The sequence below is a fragment of the Penicillium soppii genome (assembly GCF_028829465.1).
Source record: "Penicillium soppii strain IBT 18220 chromosome Unknown utg000004l, whole genome shotgun sequence".
NCBI lineage: Eukaryota > Fungi > Ascomycota > Eurotiomycetes > Eurotiales > Aspergillaceae > Penicillium > Penicillium soppii.
In genome coordinates, this window is record NW_026643234.1 from 1,567,204 (window position 1) to 1,588,062 (window position 20,859).

The following is a 20,859-nucleotide window of genomic DNA, read 5'->3' on the forward strand; positions in this document are numbered from 1 at the left end:
ACTGTTTCCTTAAAATTGCAGACACAAACCGGGTGGATCACTGGATCATTTTCCGCGGGTGGAAGAAATTGCGTTCGAATATCTGTTCTATGCTTCATTGCCTTAAACGAAACTCTTCTAATAGCTAGCTTGAATAGCCCTAAAGCTAATAAGCCAGTTCTAATTGGGATTATGATCTTATTATTCTTAATTTCATTAGTGACCTTAGCGACGTGAATTTACAAAGCGCGCCAAATGGTCTAGAGAACAACTAATACGCTATTCGTTGACACATAAAGATCTTGCTTTAGCAACTATTGTGCTTCCTCAGTCCGGGATGTCGTGATGTTATTAAGATGAAGGTAATACGAGGCATGGTAATGAAGAAACTTCTTAGGGCAATCGTCTAGCCATTCGCTTTGGATGTAGTCGATAACGACTCGAGGATTGGGTTACGATACTGCTTTTTGAAGTATTCCTACTTCTGATTATATCCCTTAACTGTTATAGTATAATTGACCCGGTTAATCTGCTTTATCATCTTCTTCTACCCTTTATCAACCTTCTCTCGGGGTTCTTGAGCTTCTTTTATTGAGGCGACGTCGGGGAGTCGGATTACTCGATGTAGATTAGTTTGCGGACTGTATCACGGACTGGGTTCATGCGGACTGGGTTCATGCGGACTGGGTTCATGCGGACTGGGTTCATGCGGATGGGTTCATGCGGACTGGGTTCATGCGGATGGGTTCATGCGGACTGGGTTCATACGGACTGGGTTCATGCGGACTGGTGCCAGGGCCAATGCGTGGGGCTGATATATCGGGTTGGACCGGTCTGCGTCCCCCCGGGAAGGCATTACATAGTGGAAACTCTAGAGTGATATCCTGGTCGGATATCACTAGTGGTCTTTTTGTAAGACTTTGGAAGGAACGGTCCAGAGTCCATATACGTAACAATCAGAGTGCTTGTCTAATCTAATTAGATATAATTAGGCATGCCTTCTTTATGATGTTCATTATAGCATGCTATACATATATTATATTCTTCGTCGATGGGAAGATAGCATTGAATAGTATTTATCAATGCTTTCTCCTTATTGTTTAGATTTGTACGGGGTGGGGGTGATGCTATAAAATTTATATGCTTCGGCCAAATAGTTCAGAATGGCCTCGTAAGTGTTATCTTTCTTATCCTTTATAAAGACAAGGCTAAGATAAAATGAAGAGCTAGTTGTGGCGAGGCTAACGATGTCTAGTAAAGGGAGACCGTATGTATTAGTCTTATAATACGTATAGTCTATGGAAATCAACCAAGGGTTTAGCTTTAACCTCGTAACGCTTGATTTATATATATAATAAAGCAGTTATATAATTCTTGTTATTAAATTTATACTCAAAGATCTACTCACCGTCTTTGGGGAGCCCGACTAATAAAGCATAGAGAGGTGTCCGACTAGCTAAGAATTCTAAGCTTCCTCCCGAAGTTTTGGATATCTTAGGCAGTGATATAGGAATCAGGATCGTCTTCCCGAAGGGTAGTAAGGATCTATTAGGCTAACGTCAAAGCCTTTCTGTATTTCATCTGCGTTCGTGGCACGCTCTTTAGTTTGGTGTGTAACATGAGTAGATGGAGGCGAAAGGTGACGATTATGGATTGGATCCCCTATTAAAAGAGGCTAAATCCCTATTGGCTGGTCTAATTGAAGTGATACCTTGAAGGGATAATTGATTACACGTGTATTTGTTTAACTTTTACGCTCTGCACTATCACTCCGACCTCGGTATATGCGACTATGATTATAGTAAATTTAGATTGTCTTCTTTATGCCTTTCTAAGTCATTATTTGAGCGGAGAATTGAAATGGTGTATCCGTATAGGCGTGCGAAGTCGTTAAGAGAATCGATCGCTTCCTTTGGCGTACTGTATGTCTGTGTCGGTGGTAGCAGGAATGTGAGGTTATATTGAAAATATAAATGAGGTTAAAAATAATGGAGAAAGCTCAGAATTCGCAATGCAAACAAGAATTGTCTTAATAATATTTTCATCTTTACTATGTGTTAAAAAGTAACGCTTAAAGGTACTTAATTGTGTTAGGAATTTATACAGTGGAAAGGTACCCTTAGGTGTGGTGCATTGACAGAAAAGCGGTGAGAAAAGCGGTCATATGTTGACCGATTTCTCAGGCAGAGGGTGTGGTGACAACCAAAGGGGTGTGGTAGTATTACCACCCTTCAAACAAAGTATTGATTCTGACGTAGTGGCTGCTGAGAGATTGTTCAGCTGTCTCGGAGGACCCCTATAGTACCAGGTAAGGGTGGTCATTGGCAGACAATGTTTCGATCTATTGATAATTGATTTTTTGCTGGCTGCTGAAAGATTGTTCAGCTGTCTCGGGGGATCCCTAGAGTACCAGGTAAGGGTGGTCATTGGCGGTCAAAATCTTGATCTATTGGTTATTGATTTTTTGCTTTTTCTTTGTGAACCATTATTTGTCACGAAAGATAAATGTATTGGTTGGCGAAAAAGGAAAACTTGGAAATGAGCTTGTTTGAGATCGATGACTACGCGGTAATACCAGCCTCGACCGCGGCAATCTGCAAAGCTACAAATCGGGAATAAATTCGACAGAGAGACAAGCTTCCCCCCATAAACCAGAATCCAGGATGGCCACTGGGTCTCCATATCTAAAAACCGAATGTGAGCATAATGACGATAAAAAATAGGTCGGTGGCGCCTTACAGTCTTGATTTCTCCCTCTTCATCCAGCCCCCAGACATCGTTGCATCGATCTGCCACTCCCTCACCAAGGATTCTTCTCACTGAATCTCGCATGTTCTCATAGCCTGTTGCAAGAACGACAATGTCGGCCTCCACATGACTGCCGTCTCCCAGGAGGAGACCTTGCTGATTAAATCCCGCGATACCTTCTGGGCAGCTCTTCAGCTGGATCTTACGGTCGATGATGAGTTGACTGCAGCCAAAGTCGATATAGTATCCCCCACCTTTGGAGATAATGAGGCGCAAGATTCCGGCGCCATCATGGCCGAAGTCGAGCCTAAACCCAGCCTCTTCCAGCCCGCAAAGGGTATCTTTGTCTGCGGCAGAAATACGCTTTGTCAGGTCAACACACAAGGCGAGGGTGACAGGCCATGGCAAACTCTCCGAAAGTACGTCCAAGTCTTCTATCGGGGTTTTATCACTGGATCATATCAGCAATGGAAAAACAGCTTCTTATAGGAGTTAGTCTTACAGAACGTCCTCAAGCCCCAGGTTTTCTGGTAGCAAAGGTAAGCCATTCTTCTCCGTTAAAACATATGTCGGACCTCGTTGAAGCAGAGTGACTCGCGCTCCTTGTTCATAGAAATCCTGCGCGATATCGTGTCCACTATTCCCAGTACCTACGACGACCACACGTTTCCCTTTGGGAGCATGCTGCCGGGCGTCGGTATGCTCACTGGTGTGATAAACGGTCCCTTGATAGTCAGATTGTCCCGGGAAAGTAGGGACCCGAGGTGTTCCCAGGTGTCCCGTGCACCATACAATGTGTCTTGTCTGAAGGGTTCGCTTCTCGCTGTTCCGTGCAAGAGAGACTGACCACTGCCTGGTCGACTTATCATATTGCGCCGCCTGAACTTCAGAATTGCACCATATGTTCAACTCCATGATGGTAGCGTAGGCTTCGAGCCAATCAGCTAACTTGTCTTTCGATGAGTACTTAGGCCAATTCTTTGGGAATGGCAGGTAAGCCATGTGGCAGGTTTCGGCATGGTCGTGGGTGACTAGAGTCTAGCAATCTGTTAAATCGTGCATTTGCTGGGCAGGTGATGGGGGATATAGTAACGTACTCTGTATCGTTTCCTCCAATTATCGCCCACTCGTGCGTTCTTTTCTACAATCAAACAGGATATGCCGAGGGAATGTAGTCGAGCCGCAACATTGAGGCCGGATTGACCTGAGGAGAATCAGTTCCATGATTACCAAGGGATTTGAACCCGAGTAGAGCTTACCTGCACCAACGATCAGAACTGCGGGTTCATTTTCCAAGAACTCGACCTCTTTGGCCCGACGTTCGAGCCATGTGCCCCGAGTAAATCCCCCGGGCATCGATTCAATCGTCCCTTCTGGTCGTCTAGAACCAATCTGTTCTTGCATATTTTCTAACTCCTGAAGAGCCACATACACCGAATACGCTTTCCACGGTCCATCCTCTGTGGCCTGCGTGAGATAAATGACTCCACTACCGCGACCAACCCGGGTTTCAAAGAAAAACATCGAGGTTATCCAGGTTACTCCTTGGACAGGCATGTCAATTGCCGGCTGTCCTTTGTTTTCTCTTTGAAGACGAAGTTGGCTCAGCTGCACCCTGGGCTGTTTCTGACTGACAAATGGCTCAATGCGGGCGAGGCCCTTGACGGTATGAAAGTCCCACGCCATCACGAGCATGTCCCGCCACCAGGAGTCTTGATGAAATAGGTCCGAGAGGGGCGTGGAGTTGTTGTCCACCAGGTAGCTCTCCAACCCTTCGATCCATTCTTGGGCAATTGAGCATGCGTCTACCTTTGCTGGGTCAACGGTTGGTGTTGTACCAATCTGGATAACATGGTCTTGATTCTTGGTAACAGTCATGATGTCTTGGAGTGATAGTGAGGGGGGAAATGAGATAAAGTAACTGAGTATGACCGTATAACCGAAAACAAACAAAAGGATTGTTGATGCTTGATTGTTTTATTTCATCATAACATATGACCCAGTAAAGATAGCTCGTCCGTTCACAGCTACCTCGGTAAGGTATTCCGTATTTATATTTACTAAACCAGGCAGAATCTTTCGTGCAGTGAATCTCGTTTATCTTTCATTGTGTGGTTTCTTTCCTGTCCCCTCTTTTTTTCCGCATCTGGAATAAGACTGTTCGGGCCTGTTTGCCTTTCAGTTACGGAGTACTCCGTAGATGTATCAATTATGATAGGTGGTAACAATACCCTTGTAGAAAGACCTCTACTGCACTTGGTCTGCATGCATGTAATTTACAAACAAGCGGTGACTGTGAATCCACACTTCATGCTTTATGCACTGTGATGGGCATTTGCAGGGGCACGGGCAGGGCCATGTTGTACATGTTAATGACAATACTGAGATACAGTATCCTATTCCCGCTTGTTTTCAGTACGAGTCACTCAGCCAATAACTGCCTGATTCCACAATAGATATTAGATGTAGCTGGGACATGTCAGTCTTTACTAATGCAGGTCTTTGGAACAACGCAGAAGTGCATGTGATGAGGTTTTATTCTGCGGGATGACTGCTCGATACCTGCCCGCTTCCCACTTTAATTCCATGAAACTTGATGCAATCTTTTGTCGTTTCATTTTTGTTGTTGTTATTTCACCACCTGCTAAATTGACCTAGTGTTTACTACTAAACGACATTTTCGATATTATCCTAGCAAACATGACTGTGCCATCAAGCTATAATGTGGCTGCGAAACAAAAGCGCCCGGATATCATCGAGATGGCGAAGGGTCTGCGGGATACGCCCATGTGTGAAGATTATGAGAAGATGGTCTCAGGCATGCTGTGAGCAGTTCGATATTCAAGTTGTACATTCTTTAGCTTACAGCTAACTGACCACGCTGGAAAGCTATGACCCTTTCGTACCGGTCTTGATCGAAGCGCGCCATCGTGCTCGTGGTCGCGCAGCCGACTTCAATAACCTCGACACAAAGACGGTCGACTCTGCGAAAATAGCCGACGTCCGTCTAGAGCTACTGAGAAAGCTCCTGGGAAAAGTCGGAGACAATACTTTCATCGAACCACCCTTTCTCCCTGACTATGGGTGCAATATTTCCATCGGCAAAGATACTTTTATTAATTGGAAGTAAGCAGTCATATTCTCTTTTCTCTATTTCGCGAAGATTGAAATCAAGGGCTAATCTCGGCTCCCCAGCATGACCGTACTGGACACCAGCATCGTAGTCATTGGCGACAGAGTGATGATCGGCACCGGTGTCAGCCTGTTGTCCGCGGGCCACGATACCAGTGTTCTGTCTCGCCGCAAACTCGTCGAGTTCGGCCATCCGATCTTCATCGGCAACGATTGTTGGATCGGAGCAAATGTCATCATCTTGCCTGGAGTTTCCATTGGCGAGGGCTGCACTATCGGCGCCGGGTCCGTGGTGACCAAAAGTATTCCGCCCTTTTCTGTGGCCTATGGTAATCCGTGTCGGGTGAAAAGAACCATTCAGTCCGCTGAAGAAGAGGAGAAGGATCCCAATAACCCATACCGGGATCTTTGACGAACTTGAGTCATGAAGGGAGAGGACTGAATGTGAGATTTCTGTGGCTAAAGAAATTTTCTACTCCATCTACATAGAGTTCCAATGTGATCCGGCCTTGAGACCCATACACCTCATCTGATAGATTGTCAATTCACAACACAAATCCCTGGTCGTACAGTGGCCACAGAACAGGGTGAATCACGTGGTTACAGGGTCGATTACTGGACGTTGTACGGCCTGAAGCGTGGCGAGGACTTTCCTATTACGAATCAAAGTTGACTTGAGCTATATATACCTTTTGTCTAGTACACAGAAAGTGTTGACCACGCTCATCGTAGTCAAAGGGCACCAGAGGTGGATTTCGTGACATGATCCTGATGCAGTAGCCCTCAATGTTACCCAAAATCAATATCTCGAAGGTAAAGTAACAGTGTCAAAGGTTAGCTGCTTGCAACCAATATCGAAAATATTTTGGAATCAGGGTTAAGGGATTGGGGCAAAGCAACAGGTCCGGCGCACCAGCGAGGGCGCGATGGAGGTTCTCTGTGCTAAACAGAGGCATATCTTGCTGCATCTGCCACCGGGTGAGGTCCCCTCTGACCTTTTCCGTTAACATAGGGATCAAACCAAGCAACTGGGGATCAGGGTTCAGGGAAAGAGCCTGGATCCAGTCCGAGTATGGGACTTCTCGCATGCGTCGGTCCTCAACGAGTTGGTCAATCAAGTCAAATGTGGTAGACAGATTGATGACGGAGGCAGGATCTGGCTGGACAAGGTTATAGGCCTGGCCATGATTGCCTGGGCTGGATGCAATATGTAAAATGGTGGAAACAACCCAGTCCACGGAAACAAAGTCCTCTCGCTGCCGTGGGAGGAGTGGGAAGCAGCCCATTCGGATACAGGCGGGGATCACTCGGCCAAAGAAGTCCCCTGAATTAATTATCCCGGTCTTGCTATGCCCTAGCACGAACCCCAGGCGGTGGATCGTTACTGGCAGCCCATTCTTGACCGCGTCCCAGACGATTCCTTCGGCTACGCACTTGCTCTGCGCATATCCCGTGTCGTATGAGAGGGCCTTGATATGGGCAGCTGGCTTCTCATCCTCCGATATTGGGGTATTTGCCCCCATAACCATCCCCGTAGGACCAAAAGCACTGATACTCGATGTGTAGTGTAGGGCCTTCGGGCGCTCGGTGTTGGAAAATCGAATCATATTTAAGGTGCCCAATACATTCGCGGCCCGATGGCTCGAGTAAGGTTGCAAGAAGTCGACTTGTGCGCCCAGGTGAAACACAACACTTGACCACTCTGCCCAAGCTCGATAGTTCTTCCCACTCAGTCCTAGGTCGGCCTGGGCAAAGTCCCCGGGAACAGCGAGGATTTTGCTCTTTTGCACTGGCCCCAAGCTTAACCCATACTTTTCTAGGGATCGCTCAATTCGCAGCAGCGCTTCGGCCTGATCTTGGCCTCGTACCAGACACGCGACTTTATTTACCTCCGGCATAGCAACAAGCTCTGCCAGAAAGAATGCACCAACAAAGCCAGTCACCCCTGTAACAAAAACCCGGCCCTCTAGCTTGGCTTTCCAATTGGGCAACGAGCCAGGGATAGGCCTGAGGTCCCTGCCAAGAATAGAGTCTTGAAGCCAAATCGCCATATCGGAGGTGTTGTCGGCCAAGTGTGTTCCATTCCGAGCTTCAGTCACTAGATCGCACATGTCTTTTAACGTGGGCTTTTCGAACAACGCCGCCACACGAATCCCAACGCCAAATGACTGCTGGATTTTCGATACCAGAAGGGCCGTTTGTAAGGATGTACCGCCAAGTGCGAAGAAGTCATCAGTACTTTTGAGGTTAATCCCCACAACTTGCAGGATATCAAGCCATATTGTACGGAGCCGGCTTTCGACGTCGTCTGCCATATTGAGCTGGCTACGCGCGCTTCTCATTGACTGGAGGTGCTCACTGTACTCCCGGGCAAGAACTTTTCGGTCGATCTTTCCACTGCGAGTGAGCGCAAGACGTCCCACCAAGTTGAGTCGCGGGACCATCATCTGCGGCTCTTGCTCACGATAGCTCCGAATGATCTCTTGGGGGTAATCTTGTCCGAGACTGGGATGACATACGCCAGCAGCATGGAGCCTCCTTCGTCTTCCGCCTCCACCTTCATGGCCACCGCCGTGGATACAAGCATTGTCTTCACGAGGCACCTTTCAATCGATTCCAGCTCTACTCGCTGGCCCAGAATTTTTACCTGGTTGTCTCCGCGGCCAACATAGGAAATGATTCCTGCCCTATCCCTTCGCACCAGGTCACCGGTGCGATAGAGCAAGCCTGTGCTCATTTTGCAGGTAACAGGGAGATGAGGCACGTTGACGAATACCATGGCAGTCTTCTCTGGATTAGCGAAATAGCCCGCTGCAACGCCCGCACCGCCGACTAGCAGTTCGCCGACCGTACCATCAGATACTGGCTGCAGATCATCATCCACAACAAAGGCTGCGTAGTTTCCCAAGGGTCTCCCGATCGGTATATGGCCGCTGGTGACGTCCTCGACGGAAACCTGATGATATGTAGTGAAGACAGATAGTTCCGTCGGGCCGTAGACATTGAAAAGGCGTCGTGGTGGGCCGTTGGCTAGAATTACCCGGATAGTTTGGAGATTGATTGCTTCTCCGCCAGTCAAAAGTGTATCAACGTTGGAATAGGCCTTGGGGCATGTCAAGGCGACGGTGGCCAACAGTGAAGTTGTCTGCCACATCACATCGATTTTTTCTTTTTTTAACCGTTCCGTGAAGATCCAAGGGTCCAATATGTCACCGCGGTCGAAGACCACCAATGTAGCTCCGTGCAACAGCGCCGACCAAATTTCCCACAGTGAGACGTCGAATCCAATATGGGAGACATGGGCGAGGCGATGTCCTCGGTGCACCGGTTGGAATTCGTTAAATACCAAGTTAACCAGCCCCACAGCCAATACTTGCACCGCTTTGGGTTTTCCTGTCGATCCAGAGGTGTGGAAGAGATGAGTCCGGGACATTGGCCCGTTTCTGGAAACCTCAATCGTGTTCAAGGCAGCACTCGTCTCCGAGACTGGAGTGACAGCGATGTGCTTGAACTCGGGGAGCCGGGATTGGTACAGCATGCTAGTCAATATTATCGAACCACCCAGGTTCTGTAGAAGATTGCCGAGGTGTTGATCCGAATGCTCGCCATCGAGAGGGACGCAAGATGCACCCGCATACACAATAGCAACCTGAGAGATTATATGGCTGGCCCCACGCGACGTCAGGATGCCAATAGGTTCTTCGGGGCGAATCTGATATTTGCGGATTTTGTGCACCAGGTCCAATGCTTTCAAGTGCAACTCGTGAAAGGTGATAGAGCGCCCATCGCTCTCAATTGCAACCTCCTCGCCGAACAGCTTCAGCTGTTGTTGTAGAAGCTGGGCGAGACCGATATCATCTCTGCAGTCATAGGAGAAGGACTGATCAAGCATGCTTCAATCGGTGAATTCAATGGAGAGAAGAGAAAATTCTAGAGTATACACACCACTGTACACTTTGATAAGTCTCTTTCTAATTATACGTAGTACCATATCTTACAACCTTGCAAGTCTACAGCTTTGCCCTTCTGTATACAGATAATTCGTCCATTACAGGTCGCCTACATTCCCCGACCTTCAGCAAATCCAATGACGATAGTGCAATGGGAGACCTCATCCCTGTCCTTGTAATCCTACGGTAAAATATACCTTATGCTGTACCTACATACATATGCAGGTAGTGGTGCTGTACTGTATCGAAGGCATGATCCCTTAAACATGACACGATCTGCAAACGCGATTTTCCGATTGAGAATAAGCCTGGAGAAAGATCGGTTGCGGTGTACAAGGTAAAAAGTACGTAGTTATTCTCTCTGCACTGCACGGGCCTTTTACGGCTCGTACCTTCGGAGGAAAAGTGTGTTGTCTACATCTGGGCCCTCGGACCACTCCCGATCTCAAGATCATCATTGACCCACACATATACATATGTGACGAAGTGAAAAAGAAAGTAAACAAAAATTGACTCTAACTCTAATTTTAATACGAACTATTTCTGTCTGCATCTGCTCTTATTTTTGTTTTGCTTTTTTCTCAGCTCCGTGCCTGTTTAGTGGACCCACCCAACACTCCGGGTTCCAAAGATCCGCAATGAAGAATAGACATTAGTTACTATACTCCGTATACTTCGATATCCTTCTATTTATAAGTAAAAGCAACTGATAGAAGGCTACAAATTTGCACTCTGACATAATAAGATTGCACTCATTGGTGATCGGTTGGGAAAGGGCTCCTTTCAGAGCCCACCGTGCAGACTACCGAGGCACGAATAGAAGGCAAACAGTAAATGGTGGCTGGCTGAAGTTTAAAAAAGATCAAACTCAAACAGCAGAGAGAGCTAGCTCCATATGACACACATGCCTTCAGAAAATATCTCAGAGAAATTACGATCTTTACGTAGGATTTCGATTTATTTTCTTAAATTTGATACACTTCGTACTGGGCTAGTAAAAAGGAAACCAGGCGAATGATGCGGGGGCCGCCTCCAGACCGCTACGTTGTAGACGGCCATCGGGCTATATGCGTATAGCTCAGTTCGACAGTGCGTCCACTCGCAGCTGCATAGCTCTACTCCAACAAGATTCATGGGTGTTGTCGTCATGACTAGCCTCGCATACATGTGCCCCATGAGTGAAACAAGGGCAAAATCACGTGGGGTAATATCTGATGGGGAGACTTATCCGTTCTTGTTAGTATCAAGACTTTCAGTTATAAATATCCATAGGTCTTATTGAGTGACACAATTTCAGATAGCTACGCTTCTACCTCCGTACCGCATCATGAAGTGCCCCGAAGTCAATCTGCTGGACCATCTCCGTACGAAAACACAGGTGGACCTGGATACTTTTGACATTGATGGTAAAAGAGCCAGTTAAGGCATTCTCCGCATCAGCATAATGCTAATAAACCGTTGAAGCGGCGAGAGAACTGGGAGGGTGCATCGACTGCACCTCCAATCAGGTACGTCTCTCGCATCAAGAACTGTCTATGAGATATTAACATCTGCTTCAATCAGTATGAATACTATACGGAACTAGCGAAGAGTAGCAGGAAGGAACTCCTTGGCCGGTCTATTAAGCTTGCTGCGAGCATTCATGGACAATTCCCCTCGGTGACTTTTACTGAGCTTGCAGTCGAAATTGCAGTATGGCATTTTCCAGTTTCTTATGGGGTTTATTGTGAGCGAAGCTAACCTCGAGGAAAGGCCATCTACCTGGCAATGGAACTCGTGCCGATGGTAGATGGTGCCATGCATGTAATGGCCAACCCACGCTACTCATACTCGAAGCAACGGATCATCGAAACGGGAAAACGTATGTATCTCCAAAGTCAACAGGCATCACAGTAGCTGAAGATCCGGATTTAATAGGCCTCCATCACTTGTGCAAGGTGATCGAGCCGTCTTTTAACACATCTCACCTGGTCATGAAGGTCCCGGCCACCTGGGAAGGTCTGCAAGCCTGTCGGGAACTGAGATATAGTAACATCAAGGTTCTTGGAACAACTCTCTTCACCATGGAGCAAGCAGTACTGGCAGGCGAGGTTGGCTGTGTATCTATCTCCCCGTTTGTGCACGAGCTTAAGGCGCTTTTTGATGAACAGTAAGATTGAGATCTTGAATTCCCGGTACTGTATTAACTGGGGTCCGCGCAGCTACGAAGACTCGAACCCACTACTCGACATTTGCGTGCAAGCGCAGCAGTGGTATACCCAGCAGTCGCTCCCAACCAAGGTCAAAGCGTGCGCAACTGTTGGAGTGGATGAGCTTTTGCAATTGGCAGGGGTTGATGCTCTCACCATCGTGCCCGATGATTTACGAGCTTTGAAATCAATCAACAGATCAGAGATAGAGGTGAATGAGCTGTCACTGTTTGGGGCCGCGTTGAGTTTCCAAGAGAAACTGGCATATCCTTCGTACAAAGATGACGAAGCCAAATATCGCTTGGATTTCGATCATGTTGACGATGGCAAGGCGCAGTTCAAGCTCTCTCAGGTAAGATTTCTGCCGCCTAATGGAGATTCGTTAGAGCCGCCTGCTGATTCCACTTAGGCAATCACTATTTTCTGTGATTACCAGAATAAGGCTGAGTGTCTGGTGAAAGCTGCCCTGACCGAGGACGCATGAACGCCTACTAGGAAGTATGCTGGCCGTTCATCGGGCATCAAGCAAGGAGTAATCCTTTCAGTGCTTTGTTTGTACGACGTAGCTTGTTTACTATTGAAGTCTTTTATTTGAATATATCAGAATACTTTCGAGGAAGGTTCTCCAGTGGCACTAAATTTAAAAGCATTTAAGTCTGGTAAATATTGAATGTACAGTTATTGACTGATCGACTATTATCAAAAGCTGAGCTCAGCTTGTATTTAATAACCATTGTATTATAGCTACAAGGACTGCTGATTGAGTTCTCAAAACTTCTACATCTGGGGTCATTGGGAATATTACCAAGAGCTGAATCCATCGGCTTCATTGTTTACTGGCCTGCACCGAATTTGGAATTCTATGATATATTATGCCGATCTTTGAAATTTATTGAAATAGGACCATTAGTTGCTTTTTATGATTCGTGTAGATCTTATCAGAACGCGCTATGGTTATGGGGCTGGCTGTCATGTGGGTCTCTACACTAGACGCCTTTCCTCAATAGCAGCAAAGCCAACATCCTCCGCATGTCACCCTTGCATTAGACTCTTCATCTAAGATATTTTCCAGGAGACATCCCCTTAGCCATGAGTCTGCTTATCGCGGATCTTAAAAGTGCAGACATCCACTAGAAACTTGCATCTGCAGTCTCAGCAGGTATTCAAGCACGAAACATACACAGCAGCCCCAACATGTGGCTTCCTTGGATCCTGCCATCCACAATGGCTGCCCTATCTTTAGAACTTCAGCCAGCTACTATGTGGAGTCCTCGGGTTTTGCCATCGAAAATGGCTATCCTCCCCTTGGAACCTCCAAAGCCGAATATCTCGTTTTTCACGTTGTATGATCGCACTCGAAGCCCCTATGTGGATTGTCTGATTGTTTATATAGTGGAGACTCATATACAACAACTTCCTTTGATACATCTGATGTCCAGCCATCTCCTAGCAACCCAATGGGCAATCCTCAACTTGGTAAATTCGCCGCTAAGTTCTAGATCTAAAGCGCTTTTTGTTTGACTAACTAAAATGCACAGGGCAAGGCACTGCAGCGGATGGTATCAATTGGGTTGGCTACTTAACGACAAAATATAATAATACGCTAGTCCTGAATTACAACTTCGCAGTTTACGGCGCAACAGTGAACAACACAATCGTGGCCAACGTACCTGGGGATATGGTGTATCAGGTTTCCCGCGAATTTGCCCCCCACTGTGGCTGTGAGTCACTTGCATCTGGCCAAGAATGGACCTCAAATACATCCCTGTTTGCAATCTGGATAGGTATTAATGAGTAAGTTGATCTATCTATGCATTCAGATTGACACGCTAACGCTGGTAATTGGCAGTATTCAATTTAGTTACCTCGACAGTGACCCCTACGGGAAAACACCGATTGTCCTGGAAAGCTATTTTCGTCTCCTGCATGAGATGTACCGATGCGGTGCCCGTAGGTTCCTGTTGCTCAATGTGCCGCCTACGAGTAGAACTCCGCAGATGCTGTCAGGAGATCCCTGGCACAGATATGTTCAGCAGAAGGTTGTACACGAGTTTAACCGCCAGCTACAAGTTGCCGTCTTCAAATGGTCGAGAGAATATCATGATGTACGTTACTGAAATCCTCTAACTAGTATGGTGATATATGTCTTGCATGAGTCTTATATTGACTCTCAACAGACATCCATGGCACTCTATGATGCATGGTCATTCATGACTGATGTCCTAGACCACCCCAGAGAATACGGATTTGCGGATAACAGATGTATCGGTGAGGGATGCGTCTGGTGGGACGGATACCACCCCCGATCGGCGTTTCATCAGCTTCTTGCCGCTGATATCCAGAGAAATTTCAAACTGGAAATTTGAGACGACAAGTGTGCAGGACCGGGTGCCTGATTGCAATCAATGACTCAATCTATTTCAAATCGCACTGCTCGGAACGGGCTGTGTGTTCTCCGTACTAGATGTAACAATATGCAGGAAGGGGACAAGGAAGGCTAGTGTCGTTAGTAGGCCTCCAAAACGCGGATCTGGTTTCAACCAAAGCCTGCCAGGGACATTGAATCACTGTAACATCAATATGTATCTCGTGCATTAAGTATCGTATCTCAATTATCGCTCCGTATTACAAGGGCTCCTGAGTTGTTGACAGGTCGTGGTTGACACATGCACATGTAAATACCTAAAAACGCAATATGACGATATCCAAATCTCCATTTGGCTCGGACCAAGGACACATGTAGGTCTGTGATAGAAACCATATCGTGCAGACCGGGTGCAGGTCCGCTTTGCAGAAAAGTAAAAAACCAATACCCGTATTCGAGCAGATATCCCTGCAATACACAGGGGAAGCTCTCTCTTACAGAAATTGGTTCCGTAACATTGAACCTATCGGATTTTGTTGAGCTAGCCTTCGTATCTGCTGCATGCAGGCAATCGACCCTAATGACGCAGGCTCATGCTATGTGAATTCTCTCAAAAGTTCATCATCGCTTGCAAGTCATGGCACGGGATTTTTATTTGTAGACTGAACAAATTCTCTTATCCCAGTCTCCTGATCTCATTAGAATCACCGAATACTCAATATCTGACACATCGACAATTCGCGATTTGAAAGTCTACAATACATACCTGAGTGACCATGGGCTCTAGCGAAGTGAACGTTCTTCGGTATCTTTGCTCCAGAACCCAGGTGGACCTGGACAGCTTGGATCTTGAAGGTAGGGACATTACTATCGCATGATATTGACCTTGACTGATTGTTATTTCACTGGATGAAGCTGCTCAAAATGGAGGCCCCGACGGCCCATGGCACGATGCAACCTCGAATCCGGTTTGTTTCTCACTCTCTTGGCCCATCCCAAATATCCTGCTTACAATCATAGGCCGAAGTGTTCTTTCAAATCCATGATCCCAAGAATGCTTCTATTGTCGAGGAAGCCATTGCTGTCAGTCAAAAGATCCACGATGTGTTTCCTGAGGTGACTATATCGGAGTTGAAAGTTGAAGTCGCTGTGAGAGCCCCCTCCTTCGGTCTCTATCACTCCAGAGTCTTAGTTAACATTTAGGCAGACCGTACTACTGGCTGTACGAGTTATTCCCTTCATCAAAGGTGCAGTGCACGTCATGGCCAATCCAAGTTATGCGTTTTCCACCGCCAAAGTGGTTGCTACTGGACATCGTAAGGCGATCCTCTCCCATTATTTAGATAGCCGCTTTTGTATTCGTGGATAACACAGCTACAGGTTATCACAGGCTGTTTCGGCTTGTTTCGCCCCAGATCGACGTGTCTCGAGTTGTAATGAAGGTTGCAGCCACCTTCGAAGGTCTTCAAGCCTGCCGTGAATTATCGACACACGGGATCAAAACTCTGGCTACTACCGTCTTCACGATGGAACAAGCAATCCTTGCGGCAGAGGCTGGATGCACCTCTATCTCTCCCTTCGTCCATGAGTTGAAAGCTGGCTTTGATTCCACGTAAAGAACCGGACATGATATCTTCTTTCAGCGACAGTCCGAGCTAATGCTGCAACTAGTTACAAAGACAGCAATCCTCTCGTTGATCTCTGTGTCAAGGCACAGCAGTACTACCAGCAACATGGCCATACCACGCGTGTCAAAGCGTGCAGCTGTATGTCTATTGACGAGATCCTCCAGCTTAGCGGTGTTGCAGCCCATACGCTTCCGCCAGAGGACCTCGAAAAATTGGCAGCTATGCATGAAAGTGAAGCGCAGCTCGAAGCTCGGTCCTTGTTCAAGGATGAAGCCTTGGCAACCTCAACTCAGCAGCCTCGTACGTATATCGAAGATGAAGCTAAGTACCGGTTGGAGTTCGCTGCTACTGATGGTGGAGACGGGCAGTTCAAACTTTTTCAAGTACGTAACCCCCTCTTATCTCCGCTGTTCTTGTCTACTCTTTTGTATTGACGCGTCGCGATAGGCAATCAGCATTTTTGCGGACTTTCAGACAAAGGCAGAATTGAAGATGAGTGGGGTTGATATAGCAGCGTAGTTTACTTCTGTATATCAAATGGAAATGAAACGGGCATTGGGAAGACAGTTCCAAAAGAAATACTATCGAACACAATCCATGGATCCAGGTACCATTTGGCTACAAAAGTAGTAGTTGAAACCATTTGGTGATAATACTTGAAACCGATGAAGCATATTATTATCTGGCTTGCCTCTCCCTGTCTGTATCAGGACCTTTTGAGGCCTTAAAGATTGAAATCAAAGCGGAGTTTCTGTCCCTCATATCCCATCAATTTAACTATCGTGCTTGATATAATGGTTTTCTTCAGCTACATTGGCCACGTCAACTACCACTTACTTGGATCACTAAGGAACAAGCCTCTTTATTCTCAATCACTACTAGTAAAGTCAATCACTTGCACTTTTTCTAGAACCTCGCCCAGCTTCTTCCCAAGCGCTAAGTGTACAGGATCTGTAGAGACATAGTAGTCGCGGTCCTGTAGAGTTTCAAATACCGCGACAAATCCATGGGTCATTCCATCCTATTATTATGAAAAAATGGAAGTTCAGCGACAGGCAATAATCGAAGGAGTGGGGGCTTGGGTGACAATTAACTTACTTGTAGTCCCTCTGGAGAGTGATCCTGGCCACCCACAAATGATTTTATATAGGGCTTGTTGGTCGATGGGTTAAGGCAATTGTCCTTGAGTAGGATAACTTGGGCACACAACTTGATGGTTTTGTTAGTTGGCCGTTCAAAAAGTGGCTGAGCAGTCATACATCACTGATCACATCGGAAGGTACAGCGGATTTGAATTTGAACAGGACAATATGAGTCACAGCCATGTTCCTTTTGTTTAGGATTCAATTCTAACGATTGTACGGAGTACTTGCTTGATAATGTGTGGGTAACAACAAGGTTGGGACAATGTTAATGTTTTAGGAGCGGGGGAAAGTGTTGACATGGTAGATTTGCTTACATGAAAAGTGATTTCATCATTGAGATGGTTGGATGCAGCTCTTACGTACTAAATTACGATAGATCGAAAGATAAAGTCAAGGCAATCGCAAAGCATATCCACCTGCAGACCGAAGCACATGTTGCTGCATGAGCATGGCCTGCAACCCCCGATCAGTGTGGGAATACTCCGTACAGCTGCACCTTATGCAAAGTAATACTACTGCATATGTCCCACTCTCATGCAGATTGTATACACTAGTAACAGATCAGTCTCATGAGCTCGTCAATATTTTGGCAAAAAATCACAAATCAATCTATCGCACTATCAACTTTTCAGAAGTGTTCGCATCATTCCCACACCCTAATCAACCAACTATACTTTTCGTTGTTTCAAGCCCAGTATTCACGATGTCAATCTGGGAGATTCTCCACTCGACCGCCACTCCTCCGACTCCTTCACAAGCAGCCTCCGGTTTCTCCATCCATGCCCCTTCGTCAACAGACATCTGGGAGTGTCCACCATCAACATGCTCCTTTAACGCCCCGATGTTCTACCAATCGATGCTGCTATCTGAATTCAAGCGAGCGAGAGTCACCATGACTGCCAACTTGACGGGGCTTTACAGCCAAGCTGGCCTAGTGATGGTGATTTACTATCCCGATGGACGCCGCAAATGGATCAAGACCGGGATTGAAATCATCCACGGTCAACAGATGATCGGTACAGTTGGCAAGGATGAGTGGCCGGATTGGAGTCCTGGCTTTGTGGTTACTAAGGAGAATGAGGGAAGTGAGGTGACGATTGAATTGGCTCGCGAGGAACCGAACTTGTCGGTCTTTGAAATAAACTGCGAGAACGGAAAGGAGAAGCGCAAAGTCATTCGAGAAATGACCTGGGGACTTGCTGGGGATGGGACTGAGAAGTGTTGGGTTGGTGTTTATGCTGCGAAGCCTGGCAATACAGGGGAGGATTTGGTGGCGAACTTCAAAGGACTCGTTGTGGATAAAATAGAGCCTTAGTTACTCCTACGTTCCACAAATTATATTCAAGGACCTGGTCGACCTATGTGACTTAACACACACGCGCTGGATCAAAGAAATTGAATCATGACCCGAAGAGGAACAAAGAATAGTGCACTTAGAAAGATGATTGTTACTTGGAGGAACTCTGAGCTGAAATCCTTGGCGGCCGGGTGAATGTATACTTTCAATTGTTGACAAGAATTCTTCAAGACCTTCAAACCCCTCAGCGATAACTTCTCTTGAATCAGTTCAGCCTGGTTGTTCGAAAAATCACACAACAATTCTTCTACTCCGCGAGACAACAATGCCGCTCAAGTCATACCCTTCATTCGCTGGCGCCTCCGGGTTCAGCTGGTGGTTGGGCCTCAGCCTAGTAAAGTAACGATCCTAGCTCGATACAAGATTGCCAAATATGCAATGGCGGTGGATGGCTCCAGTCCATGTACTCTCATAAATTTTGCAGATTTGGTGGATATTGAAATCAATTTCCAGATCACAAAGAACTAGACAGCGCCTACCTCAGGCAGCCATCTAAGACAAAATCTAGAAGGCTAATATGAGGTCTGCATAATGTGGCTGCAGGGGTTACGTTTCACAGCATCGGCAAAGATGTCCACAACTATGTAGGCACAAATTTTGCTTAGAGATCTCTATTTCCCGGAACTCAATACATTGAGATACTGTAATTGATTACATATGTACTATGTACCTATTTCCTGTCTAGACGCACGTAATTGAATTTCGGTACCTAGGTATATCATGCTTCCTAATCTGGACTATCGCTGTAACCTGAGGTAAAACCTCACCAAAGCACCCGTCTCGGACCTAACTAGCGGTGTGCAAGTTAGAAAACAATTAAAGATATTGGGCTTTGCATCATGTATTAGGTATCACAAATTGCTTTTTCCCTCTCTTTTACTCGCGCCGTCAATATGCAGCCAGAGATAGTGGGCATGTTTCCTGCCTCGACAGATTCCGATTGTAGGAGGACCTACGTGTATCTGAACCCGACTGTAAAACACGATAAAGATCTACGCTGGTCCCTCATTCTAGCTGGATAGGATATGAATACCAAACCATCCCTGCTCTCCGGCAAAGACAAGTTTTCCACTCTGTGAACCATGACAATAATACCGCAGAAGTATGGCCCAGGCCTTCAATACGTTCCAAGCAACGCCCCGATCGAGGATATTTTGTTCTTGATGAAGCGTGATGGAGGCATCGTGGTGAAAGGCTTGGTCTCAACGGAAGACATAGACAAGGCCCATGCTGATGTGCGAGAAGCGCTTGATGGGGATGCGGAATGGAATGGGGACTTCTTTCCAAGTATAGGCACTATTCTAGCTTTTTTTGGGCTTTTTAGCTTTGGCAGTTGCTAAATGTGTGTTTTTATTACAGAGGAAACCAAACGGGCTTCGTCTTTGCTTGCCAAAAGCTCGACATACGCAAAGACCCAGGTCATGAACCCCGTGTTCCAGGCTGTCTGTGCCCATTTCTTGACCACAAGAAGCACATTCTGGTGGGGAGATAAACAGAAGGAGTCAGTTTCAAAGCCTTACATTCAATCGACTACTGCTATTGAAATTGGTCCGGGTGGCAAGGCACAACCATTACATCGTGATTCATATATCAACCATAACATTTTGACTGAAGTCAGCGAATGGGACGATGTGCGAGATAGAACCCGAGAATGTTCACTGGGTATGATGGCTGCAGGATGCAAAGTCACTAAACAGAACGGAGGGACGCAGTTCATCCCTGGCAGTCATCTGTGGTAGGTTAAGCCGAGCTAAACAACAGTCCGTTCCCCGGCATGACCAGTCCTGTATGCTGACTTGACTGCCCAATTTAGGAGTACAGAACGAGGACCATCCCCCAACGCTAAGGACTGTGTCACTCCGGAGATGGATAAAGGAGATGCCTTCATCATGCTATCTTCGGTCTATCACGGAGGTGGAGAAAACACTACCACAGACCAGTACCGTCTAGCGTTTGCGACTTTTGCAATTCGCGGCTACCTCCGTCAAGAGGAAAATCAATATTTGGCAATTCCTCGGGAAGTTGTCAAGGAGCACGACCGAGAAACCCAACAATTTATGGGTTACTACATGAGTGAGCCTGCTTGTGGGTATGTGGAGCAGCTCGATCCAATCTACGTTCTCTATCCGGAGCTGCTGAAGGATGCTAAACTAGAGGACTTCTGAGAGTTCTCTATGTTCTGTTTATGTCTCAGTTTCATTGATTCTGTTGATATCATCTTATCTATGTGTAAATGGAGTCCATGTCCTTGACTATACTTTCTGGTCTGTAGACTGCCATTGGATGATCTACAAGCTCCCTACCTCAATTTTGGACATGTGCGGACGTTAAAAAATACCGCAAAGCTCATAGTGTTTGTTGATAAT

The 20,859-nt window shown here is 46.5% G+C and overlaps 9 protein-coding genes across 9 annotated transcripts; 6 read left to right on the forward strand and 3 right to left on the reverse strand.

Annotated features, from left to right (window-relative positions):
- Positions 1 to 2,540: 2,540 nt before the first annotated feature.
- N7529_004010 (flavin-containing monooxygenase) lies at positions 2,541 to 4,605 on the reverse strand (the record flags this gene model as incomplete). Its single annotated transcript, XM_057239537.1, has 5 exons — positions 2,541 to 2,663; positions 2,719 to 3,178; positions 3,230 to 3,765; positions 3,825 to 3,931; positions 3,987 to 4,605. The coding sequence occupies 5 exons, from the start codon at positions 4,603 to 4,605 to the stop codon at positions 2,541 to 2,543; spliced, it is 1,845 nt and encodes a 614-aa protein (XP_057098832.1).
- Positions 4,606 to 5,427: 822 nt separating this feature from the next.
- N7529_004011 (sugar O-acetyltransferase) lies at positions 5,428 to 6,271 on the forward strand (the record flags this gene model as incomplete). The annotated part of the gene is made up of 3 exons (XM_057239538.1): positions 5,428 to 5,552; positions 5,617 to 5,853; positions 5,923 to 6,271. 3 exons carry the CDS (start codon positions 5,428 to 5,430, stop codon positions 6,269 to 6,271), a joined length of 711 nt encoding a protein of 236 aa, XP_057098833.1.
- Positions 6,272 to 6,686: 415 nt separating this feature from the next.
- N7529_004012 (non-ribosomal peptide synthetase) lies at positions 6,687 to 9,751 on the reverse strand (the record flags this gene model as incomplete). Its single annotated transcript, XM_057239539.1, is given in 2 exon segments — positions 6,687 to 8,364; positions 8,379 to 9,751. The coding sequence occupies 2 exon segments, from the start codon at positions 9,749 to 9,751 to the stop codon at positions 6,687 to 6,689; spliced, it is 3,051 nt and encodes a 1,016-aa protein (XP_057098834.1).
- Positions 9,752 to 11,136: 1,385 nt separating this feature from the next.
- N7529_004013 (uncharacterized protein) lies at positions 11,137 to 12,482 on the forward strand (the record flags this gene model as incomplete). Its single annotated transcript, XM_057239540.1, has 7 exons — positions 11,137 to 11,215; positions 11,274 to 11,317; positions 11,373 to 11,501; positions 11,562 to 11,670; positions 11,727 to 11,958; positions 12,011 to 12,350; positions 12,408 to 12,482. The coding sequence occupies 7 exons, from the start codon at positions 11,137 to 11,139 to the stop codon at positions 12,480 to 12,482; spliced, it is 1,008 nt and encodes a 335-aa protein (XP_057098835.1).
- An 806-nt stretch (positions 12,483 to 13,288) lies between these two features.
- N7529_004014 (SGNH/GDSL hydrolase family protein) lies at positions 13,289 to 14,364 on the forward strand (the record flags this gene model as incomplete). The annotated part of the gene is made up of 5 exons (XM_057239541.1): positions 13,289 to 13,341; positions 13,392 to 13,474; positions 13,537 to 13,792; positions 13,848 to 14,103; positions 14,176 to 14,364. 5 exons carry the CDS (start codon positions 13,289 to 13,291, stop codon positions 14,362 to 14,364), a joined length of 837 nt encoding a protein of 278 aa, XP_057098836.1.
- A 775-nt stretch (positions 14,365 to 15,139) lies between these two features.
- N7529_004015 (uncharacterized protein) lies at positions 15,140 to 16,510 on the forward strand (the record flags this gene model as incomplete). Its single annotated transcript, XM_057239542.1, has 7 exons — positions 15,140 to 15,218; positions 15,279 to 15,331; positions 15,384 to 15,512; positions 15,571 to 15,679; positions 15,744 to 15,975; positions 16,035 to 16,374; positions 16,439 to 16,510. The coding sequence occupies 7 exons, from the start codon at positions 15,140 to 15,142 to the stop codon at positions 16,508 to 16,510; spliced, it is 1,014 nt and encodes a 337-aa protein (XP_057098837.1).
- A 349-nt stretch (positions 16,511 to 16,859) lies between these two features.
- On the reverse strand, positions 16,860 to 17,316 carry N7529_004016 (Dabb family protein; the record flags this gene model as incomplete). Its single annotated transcript, XM_057239543.1, has 3 exons — positions 16,860 to 17,012; positions 17,090 to 17,200; positions 17,251 to 17,316. The coding sequence occupies 3 exons, from the start codon at positions 17,314 to 17,316 to the stop codon at positions 16,860 to 16,862; spliced, it is 330 nt and encodes a 109-aa protein (XP_057098838.1).
- Positions 17,317 to 17,839: 523 nt separating this feature from the next.
- N7529_004017 (uncharacterized protein) lies at positions 17,840 to 18,451 on the forward strand (the record flags this gene model as incomplete). The annotated part of the gene is made up of 1 exon (XM_057239544.1): positions 17,840 to 18,451. The coding sequence occupies one exon, from the start codon at positions 17,840 to 17,842 to the stop codon at positions 18,449 to 18,451; it is 612 nt and encodes a 203-aa protein (XP_057098839.1).
- A 1,124-nt stretch (positions 18,452 to 19,575) lies between these two features.
- On the forward strand, positions 19,576 to 20,658 carry N7529_004018 (phytanoyl-CoA dioxygenase family protein; the record flags this gene model as incomplete). The annotated part of the gene is made up of 3 exons (XM_057239545.1): positions 19,576 to 19,780; positions 19,853 to 20,228; positions 20,307 to 20,658. 3 exons carry the CDS (start codon positions 19,576 to 19,578, stop codon positions 20,656 to 20,658), a joined length of 933 nt encoding a protein of 310 aa, XP_057098840.1.
- Positions 20,659 to 20,859: the final 201 nt, after the last annotated feature.